This window comes from Mustelus asterias, chromosome 11 (genome assembly GCF_964213995.1).
Source record: "Mustelus asterias chromosome 11, sMusAst1.hap1.1, whole genome shotgun sequence".
Lineage (NCBI taxonomy): Eukaryota > Metazoa > Chordata > Chondrichthyes > Carcharhiniformes > Triakidae > Mustelus > Mustelus asterias.
This window is the reverse complement of record NC_135811.1, coordinates 99,818,139-99,834,840: the sequence shown is the minus strand read 5'-3', so window position 1 is coordinate 99,834,840 and position 16,702 is coordinate 99,818,139. Positions and strand designations below refer to the sequence as shown.

The window sequence follows — 16,702 nt, the reverse complement described above, 5'->3', positions numbered from 1 at the left end:
GTGCGAAACAGATTGGTTTTTGGGGGGGTGGGTGGGAGATGTGGGGGAGGAAGGGGGTGTTGGAAAAAGGTTGCCATTCAAATCTAACTCTTCCAATCAATCAAGCAGTAACGTTGACAATCACCTCACAGTTGCCAGGGATCTTGTGCAGCGTGGACAGAGAAGATGAAAAAGGCTGGAATAATTAAAAATTTCCAGATCATAGATCACCATCAAAGTCACTCCGAATAAAAATGCGAATTATAGTATCTATCCTTGTCAGATTTATTCAGGCTCTGACTTGTAACCTGGAAAATGTATTTGACCTTGAGAATGGTTACAGATAGCATTAGAGGGCAGCATTTCTGAAGGGCTTCTGTGCCATTCAACTCTCAGTAGGGTGACCACCACTTATATTGCAGGAAATGCCAAATGTAGCATCATATTTTGCCTCGATATGGTTCTATCACAAAAATGCTAAAAATAGCCTTGAGGGTACTAAAGACAAGCTGAATGGTGTCAGATAAAGGGCTCTCACACATGGGTCTCATCAACCCGGTCAAAGGTCAATGTCTCCATGCACAGTCATGTATGAATGGGAGGAATACCTATCTCTGGCCCTGCAGATGTCCTTCACCTGGGCCGGTCAGGGATGCCACATCCAGGTGGAAACCAGGCACTGATTTGGTGACTTCAAGATGGAGGAAAACCTGTAAAGAACATGCTCACTACATTTATTACTTCAGTTGATTCACTGATCCACTGAGGGCTGGAGGATGCAAGTTCTAGGCAACACTGCCTTTCTACTGGTTCTAATCGAGATGAGAGGAGGGCGACCTGTTGCAGTTTGGCACGGGGCCAGGAGGAACAACAGTCTGAGCAGCAAGAGGCAGCGAGACCTCAAGGTGGTCAGGATGCTAGCAAGCAGAGTCCAATGCAACGGTGAGCATTGGCCCAACCACAGGTATATCACAGGCGGTGCACCTGTCTGCAGACGAGCAAAAGATAATGCTGGAGGCACCTTTGATTGGATACATCTGCCAAGCTTTTCCACAAAGGACTTGGAGGCAATCCCAAGCCAGTGGTTTTAAAGGTCACCGCAGCCTTAAACTTCTTTGCCAGTGGCTCCTTCCAGGGCTCCACTGGGAACCTCTGAGGCATCTCCCAGTCAGCAACACACAAGTGCATCTGGGAGGTGACAGGCACCCTCTTCAGAACAGTGCACCAATTTTTTCCAATTCCGCCAGGATCCCGAAAGACAGGCTACAAGAGCGTTGGGTTTTGCAGAAATCTGAGATTTCCCACAAGTGCAAGAGGCTATTGCCAGCACGCACAATGGCATTGAAAGCGCCCTGGCAACAAAGCAGTCAAATTCATCAGCAGTACTCAGATAGTATTGCTCTGTCAAAGATGCTATCTTTTGGATGAAATTTTTAACCTCAGGGTACTTTTTATCTCCATGGAGCTTTGCAGTTGCAAGGTAAAATTTACAAGATAAGCAGAAAGTTTCGGAAGGCCATTATAGCACATCCAACTCAATGACCACCCACGCAGATATCACAGAGAACAGTCAGGAGGGAGAAACGTGGTTTACATTTTCTCTTCCAAATCAGAGATGATGAATTCAGTTGCAGCATCCAATTACTGTCCTGGTTAAAGTCAACCTTCAAGTCTGTTATGATTTAGTACTGGCTACTGTACTGAGCATAATTGCTGAAACTGTTAAAAGTGTGGATTCGTCACTGAGAACAATGTTGCAATTAAATAAACATCTACTGAAACTATAAGACAATGTAAGATATTGTAGGAACACAATGTATGATACAGTGGGAACACAGTGGTCAGCCATATCTCAAGGACAGATTGAAGAAAAACACTTAGGATAACAAATGACATTTTCCTTAATTGGCAATAACTGAAGCTACCACTCAAAGGTATAAAAAGGAGGACGACTTTGGAAATAACAAGAGTCTACGGGAAGCATTTAAAGAGGAGGTCGTATTGCACATGTTGTTTTATATTTTCATATGTCTATGCTGTTTTGAAATCTGAGTCTCTCGGTTTTTGGGTCTCAATTGAATTAGATAGAGTAACTGACGTTAACTGAAATTACAGACTGATCAAATTCCTAAATTATGAATACTGGTTTTTTTTGTGGCTGGCCACCGTGAATAATTGGTAATCTAATTACATAAACAGTATCTGATTTGTGACATGGGACTGTTACCTAACAGCTGGAACTTCTGATTTGAAACAGGGAATCAATAAGCTAAGCTTTATCGGGCTACATAAGTCGTGAATTGTTAGGTTGACTGGAGTTTTTATGTTTAGTCCTGGAGAATTTGAGTACAGTTTATGTCTAAGAAAGCCTGTTTAAATGCACGGCATTAATGAAGTTCATCTTCATGTGAAACTCTTGGGAGATTCAAGGTCGCCTTCCTTTGTCTCATTCATAGTGGTCTATTTTTAAAGAAATTAGAACAGATAACAATGCGGCCAAGTTGAACTAAGTTTTGCACCGTAACTTTAAATGCCACAGAAGGCTGTGGAGGCCGGGTCATTGAGTGTCTTTAAGACAGAGATAGATAGGTTCTTGATTAATAAGGGGATCAGAGGTTATGGGGAAAAGGCAGGAGAATGGGGACGAGAAAAATATCAGCCAGGGTTGAATGGCGGAGCAGTCTCGATGGGCCGAGTGGCCTAATTCTGCTCTTATGTCTTATGGTCTTAAAGTCTTGCAACCGTGACCAAGAATGACCCAAGTCTAGAGAAGTCCTGGGAGATCTTCTGCCATCCAAGACACAGAGATATTTTCAGATTGATCTGTACTGACTGAACCCACGCCTATTTACCTGCTCTCAGGAAAGTTACTAAAATAAGATGTTTTGAACGCCTTTCAACTCCAAAAGGAGGATGAAGCGATTCACAAAAAATTGAAATGAATATGAAACAAACAAAGGCAAGGCCTTGTGTACAGATGGGACATAAGTAGGAAACACTTCTTGTTTTTATTTTAAATGTGATGAGCTAAAATTCTGTCTTTCCTAATAGGATAGGGTTTCTCACAAAAATAGAAGTCACTGTTTCTGCATGTTTTAACACACTTTCATTTTCTAAGGATGCAAGTTCTTTATAAAGTGAGCCTGTGGTATTGTTGATAAAAGGCAGAACTGGTAAAAGTTGGGGAAGACTTTTCTGCTGTCATTGATAAAGTTTGAGAACCAGAAATTAAACAGACCAAACCCACTTCAGGCTGAAATTTATTTTGGTAGAATTCATATGCTTTGATCAGGCAAATTATGGAATAATTGTGTGATAATATTTCTGCAAGTTTTATTTTATGTTAAATTGTTGCAACAAGTTTTATAAACCCAGAGGACATTTTACACCACCATTAAATGAAAAGGGAGATAAAATAAAGGAGAAAGGAAGTTTTGGGGGTCAGTTTTAAAATCAAGTGACATTATTTTAATGCACAGCTTATTTAAATTTGCACACTGGATGTTTGAAGCTTTTACCGTGGCTGACTTTCCCAAGGTTTTCAAAGTTTGCAGTCAAGAAACTCAGATTTTTAATAAACAGATTTTTATTCACCTGTTTGATTAGAATTAAGATTTGCTTGAATATTTACAGATCAACATTTTGCTAAATTGCAGTGCTGAATAAAATTAGGCTGTCATAAGAGATTTTGTTGAAGTGTTTGTACTTAATTTGAGTGAAGATTTACTAACTACATTCCCTGTGGTGGCAGAAGGGCATTCGAAAATTGTCAAATGCACATTATGCAGATTAACCCATTCAAGGGCTCTCCAGAAGAGCCACAATGGATTTTCTGTTCCTTTATTTCAGACTTTAATAGTTTTTCTGACCAAGTGGAGGAAAAAAAGTGAATATATCCCGAAGAAACATATATCACCGAGGAATAACCCCAAAGGCTATCCAATAAACAATCAATGCACTATCTAGAGAAAGTCAGGTAAAAGCTTCATCTTGTGATGGTTGTGCCCATGTCTGTACTGAACAATGAGCAGCATGTATTTTATAACCAGGTCAGTAACTTATACACGGGATGTTAATCATAGGCATCCAGACACTTGCCGATCTTTTGATGAATCTGCCTGGAAGCATAGGAATGACTTGTGTTGGAGTTCATGGGGGGGGGGGGGGGGCAGCATCTTACCAGTTCGTCACGCCGGTCGATCGGCATGGCAAGCCAGTAAGACTGCGAGAGGGGCAAAAAACAGGATGCGTGTGCGGTTTCTTGCTGATGGAGGTCCTCGCTGGCGAGGGTCATGTAAGATCCCCAGCAATGGGGGACCTGTCGTGATGGCCTCGCTGGTGAGACCGTAAGCCATTGAAGCCCCCCTGGTGGTTGGGGGCAGGGGCGGAGTTTTGGGGTGGCGGTTGGCCAGGGATCCAATGATCGTTGGGGGGTAGGGGGGCCAACATCCGGGGGTGGGTGGAGGTACTGACAGACCTCGCAATGTTCTGTGTACATCTGTAAACAGAATACTGAGAGATCAAGGTGCATGCGCAATCGCGCATCTTGCAGTCAGCAGCCAGTTCCCTGGTGAGAATAGACTCCGCCACTCCCCCTACTGGCGTGATTCATGCTTTGGGCGGAATTTTACTGGCACATCCACCCAAGATTCGTACGATCCCGCCAGAGGCCAATGGAGAATGCCATTCTCTGAGCCTCGCCCGCCCCTGGAATCGGGGCGAGCGTACCAGTAAAATACCGGCCAATGTCCTTTTTTTGCACTAAGTGCCGTATGATTGTGTCCGAGAGCTCGCCTAAAAAATGGGTGCGATTGTCTCCCGTTTTCCCACTCGTTCGACACTTAGAATCTTTTTGTTAAGATCCCCCCACCCAATATGTTATATGATCTTGGTGTTTGTCGACGTTATATGCTGTTCAGGAGGAAACTAATATGCAGAATGTATAATGAAGATGTGCTGAGGATCATGCCTCAGACACGTTCATGTTAACATTTAGGTAACACCAATCTATGAAAGGGTTAATGTGGCTCAGAAGAACAACAGCAGCCTGAGTTTAATGCTGGTAGAGCCAGCTAAATATGCCATCCCTTTCCAATGTTTTTGTTGCGTGTGGTCAATGATAATTGAATGCAATCTCCACTTTTGGTATGGGAACAATCAAATTGTCACAGGCAAGATATCTTGATGTCCATGATCCAAGGAAGTACTGGAATATGCTGTGGTCTAAAATGATAGTTGTTTGCATATTTCTTTTGTAAATCCCACCCACTTGCAGAATTTGAGGGGAAGCAAACTTTGGCTAGAACATGTATCGAACACATGGTGCTATGTTTTAACAATGAAATGCTTTTTGATGTTCCACAATGCTGTTGATCTCATCTGATTCAGATTGTAAAATGGCCAAAGACTGTGGATCCTAACACTAGTTTACAAAAATAATCACATCGCCTCCATCAGTTATTTGGATGTAGACACAGAAGGTAGTAACAAGGACAAATGTCTTCAAGAAAGCTCGAGGTCTCAAGGACCAACTCAAAGGTTTCCCAAACCCTATTACTGTACATGCTGCAGCAACACTAGTGAACAGGAAGAGAATGTTTCATTCGATTTGCAAATTGGTAAGAAAAAGCCAAAGAATATTATCATTAGAGGAATGCAGGGGGAAGTTAGAAGCAATTTTTTGTAGAGGATTTTTAAAATATGTAATGTTTTAGTACAAAAGCTCTTTAGGTAGAGGCTATACGTCACTTAAAATTAAATTGGCTAAATATTTGAAAAGGAAGATTTACAAGAATACAAATAAAAGGTAGGAAAATTGGATTAGGATAGATCAATTTGAAGAACTAACAACAGTAAGTAGTAAAGTTTATTTATTAGTCACAAGTAGGCTTACATTCACACTGCAATGAAGTTACTGTGAAAATTCCCTAGTCGCCACACTCCGGTGCCTGTTCGGGTACACTGAGGGAGAATTTAGCATGGCCAATGCACCTAACCAGCACGTATTTGGATTGTGGGAGGAAACTGGAGCACCCGGAGGAAACCCACACAGGCACGGGGAGAATGTGCAGACTCCACGCAGACAGTGACCCAAACCAGGAATTGAACCCGGGTCCCTGGCGCTGTGAGGCAGCAGTGCTAACCACTGTGCCACCATATTTAGTGGTATTTTAAGATGACTCTCAAGTAAAGGGACAGTGTCTTTGGATGTGTAAGGTAAATGTGCCAAACTATAGACAAAGTAAGCGACAGTACAAAAATACTAGTTGGAAACATTAAAAAATGGTCATTTCCATGGAGTCAGAAGTTGACATGGTTTTGTTTTTGGAAAACTTGCACTCCATAGGGGTCTGAAAGGTACCTTCTGGAGGAAACCCACACAAACATGGGAAAAATGTGCAGACTTCGCACATAGAGTGACCCAAGCCGGGAATCGAACAGGTCCCTGGCGCTGTGAGGCAGCAGTGCTAACCACTGTGCTACCCTTGCAGGATGGTCAGATGGCTTAAACTGCCACTTTGTAATTGGACAATAGTAGAAGGTAATGGAAACAACTTTCCCTGTTACTCATAACTTAAAACAGATCAAGATTTATTACATGGGGCGAATTAAGCGGAGGCTGAATGGTTGAATGGTTTCAAGAAGGAGATAGATATATTTCTAATTTAAAAAAGGGCTTAGGCCACTGATGGGCAAAGTGTAGATGAGAAATAGGAAGATGGCCGAGGATTGATTCTTGAGGGACTCCAGGAGGTCCCTCGATAATGATCAGGATCGGAAACACCAGCCGTTTTTTCTCTCTCGAATGCAGGGGTTCTGAGGCCAAATTAAGTGCTTGACATGCAACCCAGTGGAGTCCAACCCAAGTTAATAGTATCAATGATGAAAGATTTTGGGAGCGATCTTACCGGCCTTTCACGCCTTGCTGCCACTGCAGAGAGGATGGCGAGGTTGGCACCAGGCAAATTGCGTTCACTGCAGCGGGATCAGAAAATCCCGCTGGAGTGAACAGCCGTAAGATTCTGCCCAGGATCTTTATTAAACCATTGAAGGAACTCAAACTTGCCAAATCAACCGCAAAGTATTAGATGAAAAAAAAAATCCCATTCTATTCTTAACGCTGGCACTTTGGCATGAATTACACTATAAGGCAATTAAGAGCATAAATTTTCAGTTAACACTTAAATGTACAAGAATGTACAAGCTGAACATTTTGATGCATCAAACTACTTTCAATTATTAAAAGCATAAACCTGTTCCACAGACATAAGAATCTACCATGACTCTTACTCAAAAACATTTTGGCAGAGCTGTCTGAGATCTATGCCAGAGGAGAAACTCACATAAATTAGACTACAAAGTCATGCCCAGTTACTCAGGAAACTACAAATAACTTCCTAACATTCTTGTTACTTAAACCTCCTACAGGTCACAATTCTCTTCCTCCCCCCCCGCAACCTCAATCTCAAGTAACTGCATCACTTGGCACTGTTCAAATCAAAAAATTCAAAGCTTCATCAACAATGTATTTCATTCAATGTTTAAATTAAGTTTCTGCTCCTCCACTTGAACCTGTGTTGTTGAGGTGTTTGCCAAGAACTATCACTGTTTGTAAATCCGCCAATGGCAGCTCAAAGCCGATTCTGCCCCAAAGAAAATCGCTGAAAGACTCCATTAGCCAAAGGAATGTCTCCCTTTCAGCTCCATAAATGTGACAAGAGATTAAGTCATTGAAAAGAATCTTAATTTTTACTTTTCTTTCATTCAATAAAACATGTTACTGCAGTTGTGGAAATCACCAAACAGTCTCATTATGACCAAATAAAAAGGGGCTTCTTTTCTATGTCTCTAGCTGAGAGGATTTCTTTTATTTTAATCATTTACCTTGCATGTGACAGAGGCACGGTTACGTTAATCCTTTTCTCAAAGGGAGGGGAGCAAAATGCACGTTGAATGGGTCTGAAAGACCCGTGAACTTGCTCACTTCTTGAAAGACAAACATGCTTTCTGTCAAATGTTACAACACAGAATAAAGAGCTTGGATCATACTGTGCCTTACCACATTAATCCTAAAGCACTTCACATACAATCAATAGCTCTTTGAGGTGTAGTTACTGTTGCTATGTAGGTAAATATGGCAGTCATTTTGCACACAGAAAGATTCCACAAATGATCAGCTGATCTATTTTTGGTTGAGGAAAGAACACCACCCTGTTTTGTCTTTGAATGGGGCCTCTAATCTTGAATGCCCACCTGAACAGGCAGACAAAGTATAGTTTAACATCTCATCGTAAGGATGAGATCTCCAACACTGTTGCACTTCCTTATTACTACACCGGAATATCAGCGTATTTTATCTGCCCGATTCGTAATTTACTTTGAACCCACAGCCTTCTAAGTGTGTTGGTTGCAGATTTAACCAGGAAAAAAATATCACGCGGATCACTCTTGTACCAGCCAAGTGGTGATCACCTGTTCTGAAAGGGATGAGCACTATTTCCAATGTAAATCTCTGATAATAATATTTGCAACATTTACAGGTAGCTGTCTCATAACTCTCATTATCACTTTGCATGCACAAACTAAATGTACTTGTGTAGTATTTTTTCACTGACCACTTCATAATGGTTGAATTTGTATACCCTTTTGACCTAAACTACAATGGATTTCACTGTGGAGGAATGGTTGATGAAGAGCAGGATTAAGTGCCGAAACATGGGTGAGAGTAAAAATAATCTTTTGGATTGAGTAGCAAAATCCAAGTTTCCCACCCCTACCCCAAAGCTGGTATCCATTTTTCATCAGCTGTTTTCTTTACTGTGAGTGTTGCCTGTCTGGAATGCAGTTCATGCTTGGGCCTGGATTGTCAAATACGAGCAGTGTCATCATTCAACTCTTTAACTAGAGTGAAAACAAGGCATACCACAAATAAAAGACCCTAAAGGAAGAAATGCAGTGATCATACATGTGTTTTAACAATTCTAATGAAAATGCCAAACTATAATTCAGTGGCAGGCAAGTGTTATGGGTCAGTATTACATATTTTGATAGACTTGGGGAGTGAGGTGGGTACACTTAAGATTAAATTCTGTCTATCGTTGGGGCTACCGGTGGGTAGGGATGAGATTCCCTTCATAATGATGGCTAATGAAGGCTGCAAAATAATGGAAAAAATAATTTTAAATTTGGGTCAGGTTTATCTTTTTGGAATATCAGAACAGTTAATGTTTTTGGAAGTGTAAGGTGGAGTAATTATGTCCTTAAGGGCATTTCTGCAAGTAAGAATACTGCTGATGGCAAACACCCCTCTCCCTGGCATTTGACCTATGTTGCTAATGTATACAGTCTCCTTCTGCACTGTAACAATTCTGTGATAGAGGTCAACTCTCCTTGTTCCCATGATGACAGGGACCCACTTTTACGAGGGGCTCAAATACTCCCACTGATTCACTAGCACCCGTTCTGACTGGTGCCCCGATAGAAATTGATAGTGGTTGAAAAACAAACAGTGAAGAACAGCAATCGGGGGAGATATTATTGCACCACTCTCCTGACTCTGGCACAGCAAAGCGAAAATACCTCAGGTCTTATCTCGTACCTTGCATCCTTCGCAAGCGCTGACTCCATAGTGGTAACCTGATGACTTGTCTTGGCAGACGAAACAGGGCTTGTATACACGAGGAGGAGGGGGTGGGGAAGGTGGACTGGGCACAATCTCCTCTGAGCTCGTACTCTGTGTTTCAATGGCTGAAATACAAGAAAGAAAAGAGTCAGAATTTAAATGTAAAAGAAGGCATTCAACAACATTTAACTTTTTCACTGCACTCAATTCACACAAACTACAAAAATTATAGACAGGAGGAACTTGAAACAGTCAGAAGGCACATTGAGACAAGGCTTGTTTTTGGCGAAGTATTATCAAGTATGCTGGCAACTGGAAGCTGACCATTAAACATTGAATTGTCATGCAGTAAATCACACTCTTTACAGAGAATTACATTCAAAGGGAGAATGGGTCGGAGAATGCAGATTTCTGTTTCTCCAATCCTCATTTGACTTCCATCATGAAAACATTAACAAAATGTACATAAACCGAACATGAACTGAAGTATGTGGGCCATCAAGCTATCATGATTGCCACAGCTTAACTATGTTGAATGCATTTTATTTCAATTTTACACTGCCTGATGCAACATAAAAAATGATTACACTTGCATTTATTTTCAATATAGAATCATGGAATCATAGAAACCCTACAGTGCAGAAAGAGGCCATTTGGCCCATCGAGTCTGCACCGACCACAATCCCACCCAGGCCCTACCCCCATATCCCTACATATTTACCCACTAATCCCTCTAACCTACCTAGGACTCTAAGGGGCAATTTTAGCATGGCCAATCAACCTAACCCGCACATCTTTGGACTGCGGGAGGAAACCGGAGCACCCGGAGGAAACCCACGCAGACACGAGGAGAATGTGCAAACTCCACACAGACAGTGACCCAAGCCGGGAATCGAACCCAGGTCCCTGGAGCTGTGAAGCAGTAGTGCTAACCACTGTGCTACCGTATATACTGTAACATTTTTAAGTGCTGCCATTGGGTGAGTTTAGTCGATATTTATCCTGTAGCACAATCCTCTGGTTTCTTCAATAGTTTCACATTTGGATTTTATTGTTCTATTAACTTTAATTGCTGACAATCAGTATTATCGTGATATAATTCTATCGAAGTCCACCAGGATAACTCCAGCACCCCCCCCCCCCCCCCCCCAGCCATGGTTGTTTCCTTGTCTTTACCCCCTTAAGTCCAAGAGGCACAGATTTGAATATTTATGGTTGGGCATTTGTTGTAAGGAGTCTAACAACACCAAGTTAAAGTCCAACAGGTTTATTTGGTAGCAAACGCCACTAGCTTTCGGAGCGTTGCTCCTTCGTCAGGTGAGTGGGAGATCTCCCACTCACCTGACGAAGGAGCAGCGCTCCGAAAGCCAGTGGCATTTGCTACGAAATAAACCTGTTGGACTTTAACCTGGTGTTGTTAGACTCCTTACAGTGTTTACCCCAGTCCAACGCCAGCATCTCCACATCATGGAGGCATTGGGTAGACCAAATCAAGCACTATCAGGCCCTGATCTCCTCGGGCAAAACATGTTCACTATTTCAGGATCATTAAGGAATGTAGAGATAACTCCTGGCTTTCCTTCTCCGCTATCAATAGTCTCCTTGATCTCCTCTCCCCTCACCTCCACCAACAAGTGCAAGAAGCTCATGAACTTTGTTGTCACCAGTAGTAAGGCCATCCCATTCAACTGCCACATCCCATTCTAACAAGCCAAACCACCCTGAAGGTTTTGTCCTGCCCTATGCCTTTCTCTAGTTTCTCTCCTACTTCCCATCTTGTCCCACTGTGATGGCTTCAGCCAGGTTGGCTTGCGAGAGTATGAACTCCTAATTGATGATTAAATCAGGGAGCCTCATGCTCCTTATTTAAAGCAGGTGTGTCAAAGACTCCCAGTCTGCATTCAGCAGGGAGCAAATGGAGAGCTGGCTGTGTACAGATGTATGGTGTAAATAAAGTAACTTGGTGACGGGATTTTCGCCTCCGTGGAGTTATTACACCCACCATACTCTATCTTGACCATAATATCCATCTTCTGCTCTGATGCAAGGGTGGAAACAGTGGAGGGCTCAGGCCACCAACTCTTAATCCTCCTTGCATATGGCATGTTGCAAGAGAATCAGAATGCATCACTGTTCAGAAATGAATAGCGTGATAAACTTGGGAATGACCAACTTACATTTGCCCCTGGTCCACCAATACTCCAAACTTGAAAATTCACCTTCCACTTATCAAATCTCTCCGTGGCCTCGCTACTCCTCCTTTCTGCAACTTCATGCATCTCTACAGCTTTTCAAGATAATTTATCAGATGGGAATACTCTTTGTAAAGGAATGCTTTCTTATGGCTGGAGTCCAGGCTCAAATGTTCAATAGTACAAACCGAGAGAAGTATCCAGTATAACACAACTTTGGATGAGTCAGAAGCAAGGACTTCGATCAATATCTCGTGGCTGTCATTTTCTAGTTATCAGTCAACATAACCACTTCAAAATCCCTGCCTCAATTTCCTGATTATAGTCTTTACAGCTGTTGGCAAGCTACAGAATCATGGCAAGATGTAGACATTCAAAATTACTGTGGGAGGGAAGGAAAAACTGTTATGACAAATTTTCTTAAAACCTACTGACAATGGGGGATGAAACGTTAGGAAAAAAAGCACACTGGCTGGCATTCACCAAGCCGGGTTGCAATCCGGTGCCTTTGAATCCGAGGATAAAACACTGACAGGAAAGACAGCTGCAACTGGATCATCCACCAATAATTCCTGCTGTAGTGAGATTTGAAAAGCTGAGCGACAGGAGAAACGCCAAGTGAAATAACTCGGGAAATATTTTCTCTGTTTAACACTTGCAGTGAAATTGTGAAGCGAGACACAAAGATTCAAATCACAAGCTAAAATAATTCCCCGCCTGACACAGACAATTGTCAAACCCCACTCTGTGATAGTACTCTCACCTCCAAGTTAGAAAGTCATTTTGTCATGCCCATTCCAGCAACTTGTGCACCTAATCTATACTGCTACTCGGCAGTGTTGAGCTGAGGCTGGTGGAAGCGCTGCGTTATCGGCAGTGTCTTTTTTTAAAGTTTATTTATTTTAGTCACAAGTAAGGCTTACATTAACACTGCAATGAAGTTACTGTGAAATTCCCCTAGTCGCCACACTCAGGTGCCTTTTCGGGTCAATGCACCTAACCAGCGCGTCTTTCAGAATGTGGGAGGAAACTGGAGCAACTGGAGAAAACCCACGTAGACACGGGGAGAACGTGCAAACTCCACACAGACAGTGACCCAAGCCAGGTCCTTGGCGCTGTGAAGCAGCAGTGCTAACCACTGTGCCACCGTGCTGCCCATGTCGTCTTTCAGATGAGATGTGGCTGGGATTTCCCCCTCCCTCCTCTTTGGGACCAGAAGATCCCAATCGAGAAGGGCCAGATAATCCCATCCACTTCACTGAGGCCCCTGTCTATCCTCTCAGACAAACGTAAAAGATCCCATGACACCTTTTGAAGAAGCGCAGGAGGAATTTTACTGGTGTCCTGGCCAACTGCATTCAGCAGTCACTTTAACGCAGACGATTTATCTCACTGCTGCTGGTGGGACTTCACTCTGTGCAAACTGGCTTGTGTGTTTCCCGATGTTAAAAACACAAATCACACTTCAAAAGTGCTTCATTGGCTGTTGAGCGCTTTTGGACATCTGAAATCATGAAAGCTGCAATACAAAAACAGGTTCTCTCTTTCTTGATGTGTAAGGAGGGCGCATCAATGCCTACAAGATACCGTAACCTTGAACACCAAGGAGGCACAATGTAGTCATCATCAACAAAGATGAAATTTCAGCCGTTTGCTATTCACAGCCCGCTTTTATCTGTCCTGATTGAATCTGGATGTCCCAATATTACACAGAACTGCGAAGAAAACCAGCCATCACCTGCAAAGAACTAATTTGCAAATTCTAAAGACATTCGGTCGCACACCAAGCGCCAATTTAAATTCCAATTAATGTCAATGCACTGAAGATTAAGATCAAATGGAGGAGCAGTGTTGGAGCAAAAGCTGGTCTTCAGCTTCAATGCTACTTCTCATATCCCTCTATCCTGAGAAACCAAAAGTTTGTTGATCTCAGTCTTAAATTTATTCAGCAATGCAATATCGCTAACCCTCTGGGATAGAGAATTCAAAGATTCACCATCCTACGAGCGAAGAAGTTTCTCCTGTTTGGTTCTAAATAAACTACCTCTTATCCTGAAACTGTAATGTTGTCTTGTCCATTTCCCCAGCCTGGGGAACAACCTGTATGTTGACCCAGTCAAGCTCCTTCAGGATCAATGAGATCACCTCCCAATATTTTTAAACTACAGGGAATATAGATCCAATATACACCGCTGATCCCAGGGCCCAGATTGAAACATATAGATCCAATCTTGGCTTGAAACTACTCTTCCTTCAATAATTGGCTATTCTGAATGTTTTTCATAGAATCCCGACAGTACAGAAGGAGGCCATTTGGCCCATTGAGTCTGCACCAACCACAATCACACCCAGGCCCTATCCCTCTAAGCCCTGCTGATCCCCCTGACACTAAGGAGCAATTTAGCATGGCCAATCAATCGAACCAGCACATCCTTTGGACTGCGGGAGGAAACCAGAGCATCCGGAGGAAACCCACGCAGACACGGAGAGAAGGTGCAGACTCCGCACAGACAGTGACCCAAGCCGGGAATTGAACCTGGGTCTCTAGCGCTGTGAGGCAGCAGTGCTAACCACTGTGCCACCCACCTACTTCAACTGTACTTACTCAGTGTATCTATTGTGATGTTGCCTCGAAGGTTGATCTATCTCTCTAAGTTTGTAACAGTGAGTTTCAGCAGGCTCTTCACCCATTTGGGAGTGTAACAGACAGCACTCTTTTGGGTAAATCAATTGAATTAAATTAAACAAACTAAGGGACAAAGCAAGAAGGGCAGCTCCCTAAAAAGGAAACCGCCTAAAAGAAAAACAAAGTGGAAAGGAAATTTAAAGCATTAAACCAAAACGTGATTAAAGGGGTCAATAATACACCCACTCCCTGCGGTGCCCAACGAGCATGGAAGGCCTTGAAGGTGCCCTGGGACACCGCATGCTCCTTCTCCAGGGACACCCGGTTGCCAATTTGGCTGCGGTAGAGGGGCAGACAATCGGGTCGGACAACGCTCTCGGTTGCTCACTGCCTTGTATTCACCACTTTCCAGCAGAGAAAATTGAAGGGGTGCTGCTCAAGTCTGAACTAACCCGGCACTGCTCAGCTATCAAACCTGGTATGTGTGGGGCTTGGTGCTTCTCCATATTAAATCTTTTACAAAGTTAGAAAGTCCTGAGAACTGCAACTTCAGAGAATAAACAGCACAGAAACAGGCCATTTAGTCCAACTATTTCATGTCTGCATTTATCCTCCACTTGAAGCAAGACTATCACTTCATAAACAGTCAGCTGTGAATAGATGAAAAAAAAACACAAAAATAAATTATAGGTTTGGGACGGTATGGTGGCACAGTGGTTAGCACTGTTGCCTCACAGCGCCAGGGACCTGGGTTCAATTCCAGCTTTGGGTGACTGTGCAAAGTTTGCGTGTTCTCCCCGTGTCTGCATGGGTTTCCTCCGGGTGCTCTGGTTTCCTCCCACACCCCAAAGATGTGCGGGTTAGGTTGATTGGTTATGCTAAATTGACCATTAGTGTCAGGGGGGTTAGCAGGGTAAATACATGGGGTTACAGGGATAGGGCCTAGGTGGGAATGTTGTGGCTGCAGGCTTGATGGGCTGAATGGCCTCCTTCTGCACTGTAGGGATTCTATGTTTCTAAAAAAGGTTAAATGAATACTGGACAAACCCTTGCTCGGGTTAGCTGAAGTAGGTCACCCCTGTTTCTATATTTTTAGCTGTGTTCTTTTTTTAAGCTGGCAAAAATATCAGAAAGGAAGTGATCTACAGAGCAAAACAGCCCGTAGGACATACAAGTTTCTGCAGGCAGCAGCTTCAGAAATTCTCAGACTATAGACAAAGAACAAATAAACAGAAACAGAAAATACTTCACCAACTGAAGGTTGATCACTATCCGCTTTGACTTTCAAGTTCTTTCACATCTTTTTTTTTGCAAAATGATTCTTGGGGAAAATAAATCTCAACAGCAGAGTGTGTTATAATTCTTGCTGCTTATCATGCACCGAGTCTCAGCTCCATGGGAGTGTGACTGCACTGCATTTGACTAATGGAGCTTATCCCTCACATGTCAGGATACTGAAGGTGGCTCAGGCATTTGAAAAACCAGAACATGGGATTCTTGATGGCTCAATGAATTTCTTCATCAAAGTAGCTAAGCCATCTGAAATGCCCGAGCTTTGAACCCTGATCTGCGCTGACTGGTCAAACCCGCTATCCACTGACACCATTCGGAAGTGTACATCAGGCGAGGAAAGATCAGACTTACCACTCCTCCTCCACCAAAGTAAAATAACCCAGTCAGATCTCAGTTTTAAGGCTGAGGGGTAGGTAGATTCTTGGCTAACAAGGGAGTCAAAGGGGGAGGTGGGAACATGGCGTTGGGGGTCACAATCGGATCAGCCTCGATTTTATTGAATAGTGGAGCAGGCTCAAGGGGCTGAATGGCCTAGTTTTGCTCCTAATTCGTATGCAGGTTCTTGTCAAGATGCATGAACATTGGTTTGTGCCGTGGAATTGTAATTCAACAAGAAGTCAATGCCTTTGGGAAAGAACATGATGGAAGATAAAGGAAAGGAGGCCATGAGTGAAAATTGGTAAAAGCATCTGTGTTTCCAATATACAATTTGAAAATTGTAAATGTGTTGAGTTCTCGAATCACAGACAACAAGGTTTTATCATGAAGAGTAGTTTAATCACTAGCTTCGCAACTACTTCATACCTATGCTCTGCCCACTCTCCCAGGGATAACTCCTGAACACCTGGCACGTGACCCCTTTTGTCGCCACGTCATCATGTGGCCACTTGGAAAATAAATTTCAGACATGTTATTTCACTCCGACGGACTTGGCCATTCCTCCAGGAAATTAAGATATTTCACAATAAAATAATTCAATTTTTAGACGGT

The 16,702-nt window shown here is 42.9% G+C and overlaps 1 protein-coding gene across 12 annotated transcripts in view; it reads right to left on the bottom strand.

The window, feature by feature from the left end:
* raraa (retinoic acid receptor, alpha a) overlaps positions 1–16,702 on the bottom strand; it is a 590,811-nt gene that overhangs the window by 78,463 nt on the left and 495,646 nt on the right. For all 12 annotated transcript variants that reach the window (XM_078224102.1, XM_078224111.1, XM_078224103.1 and 9 more), the window contains one exon: positions 9,578–9,726. In XM_078224102.1, coding sequence (XP_078080228.1) covers positions 9,578–9,726 — 149 coding nt within the window. The remainder of the gene's footprint in view (positions 1–9,577; positions 9,727–16,702) is intronic.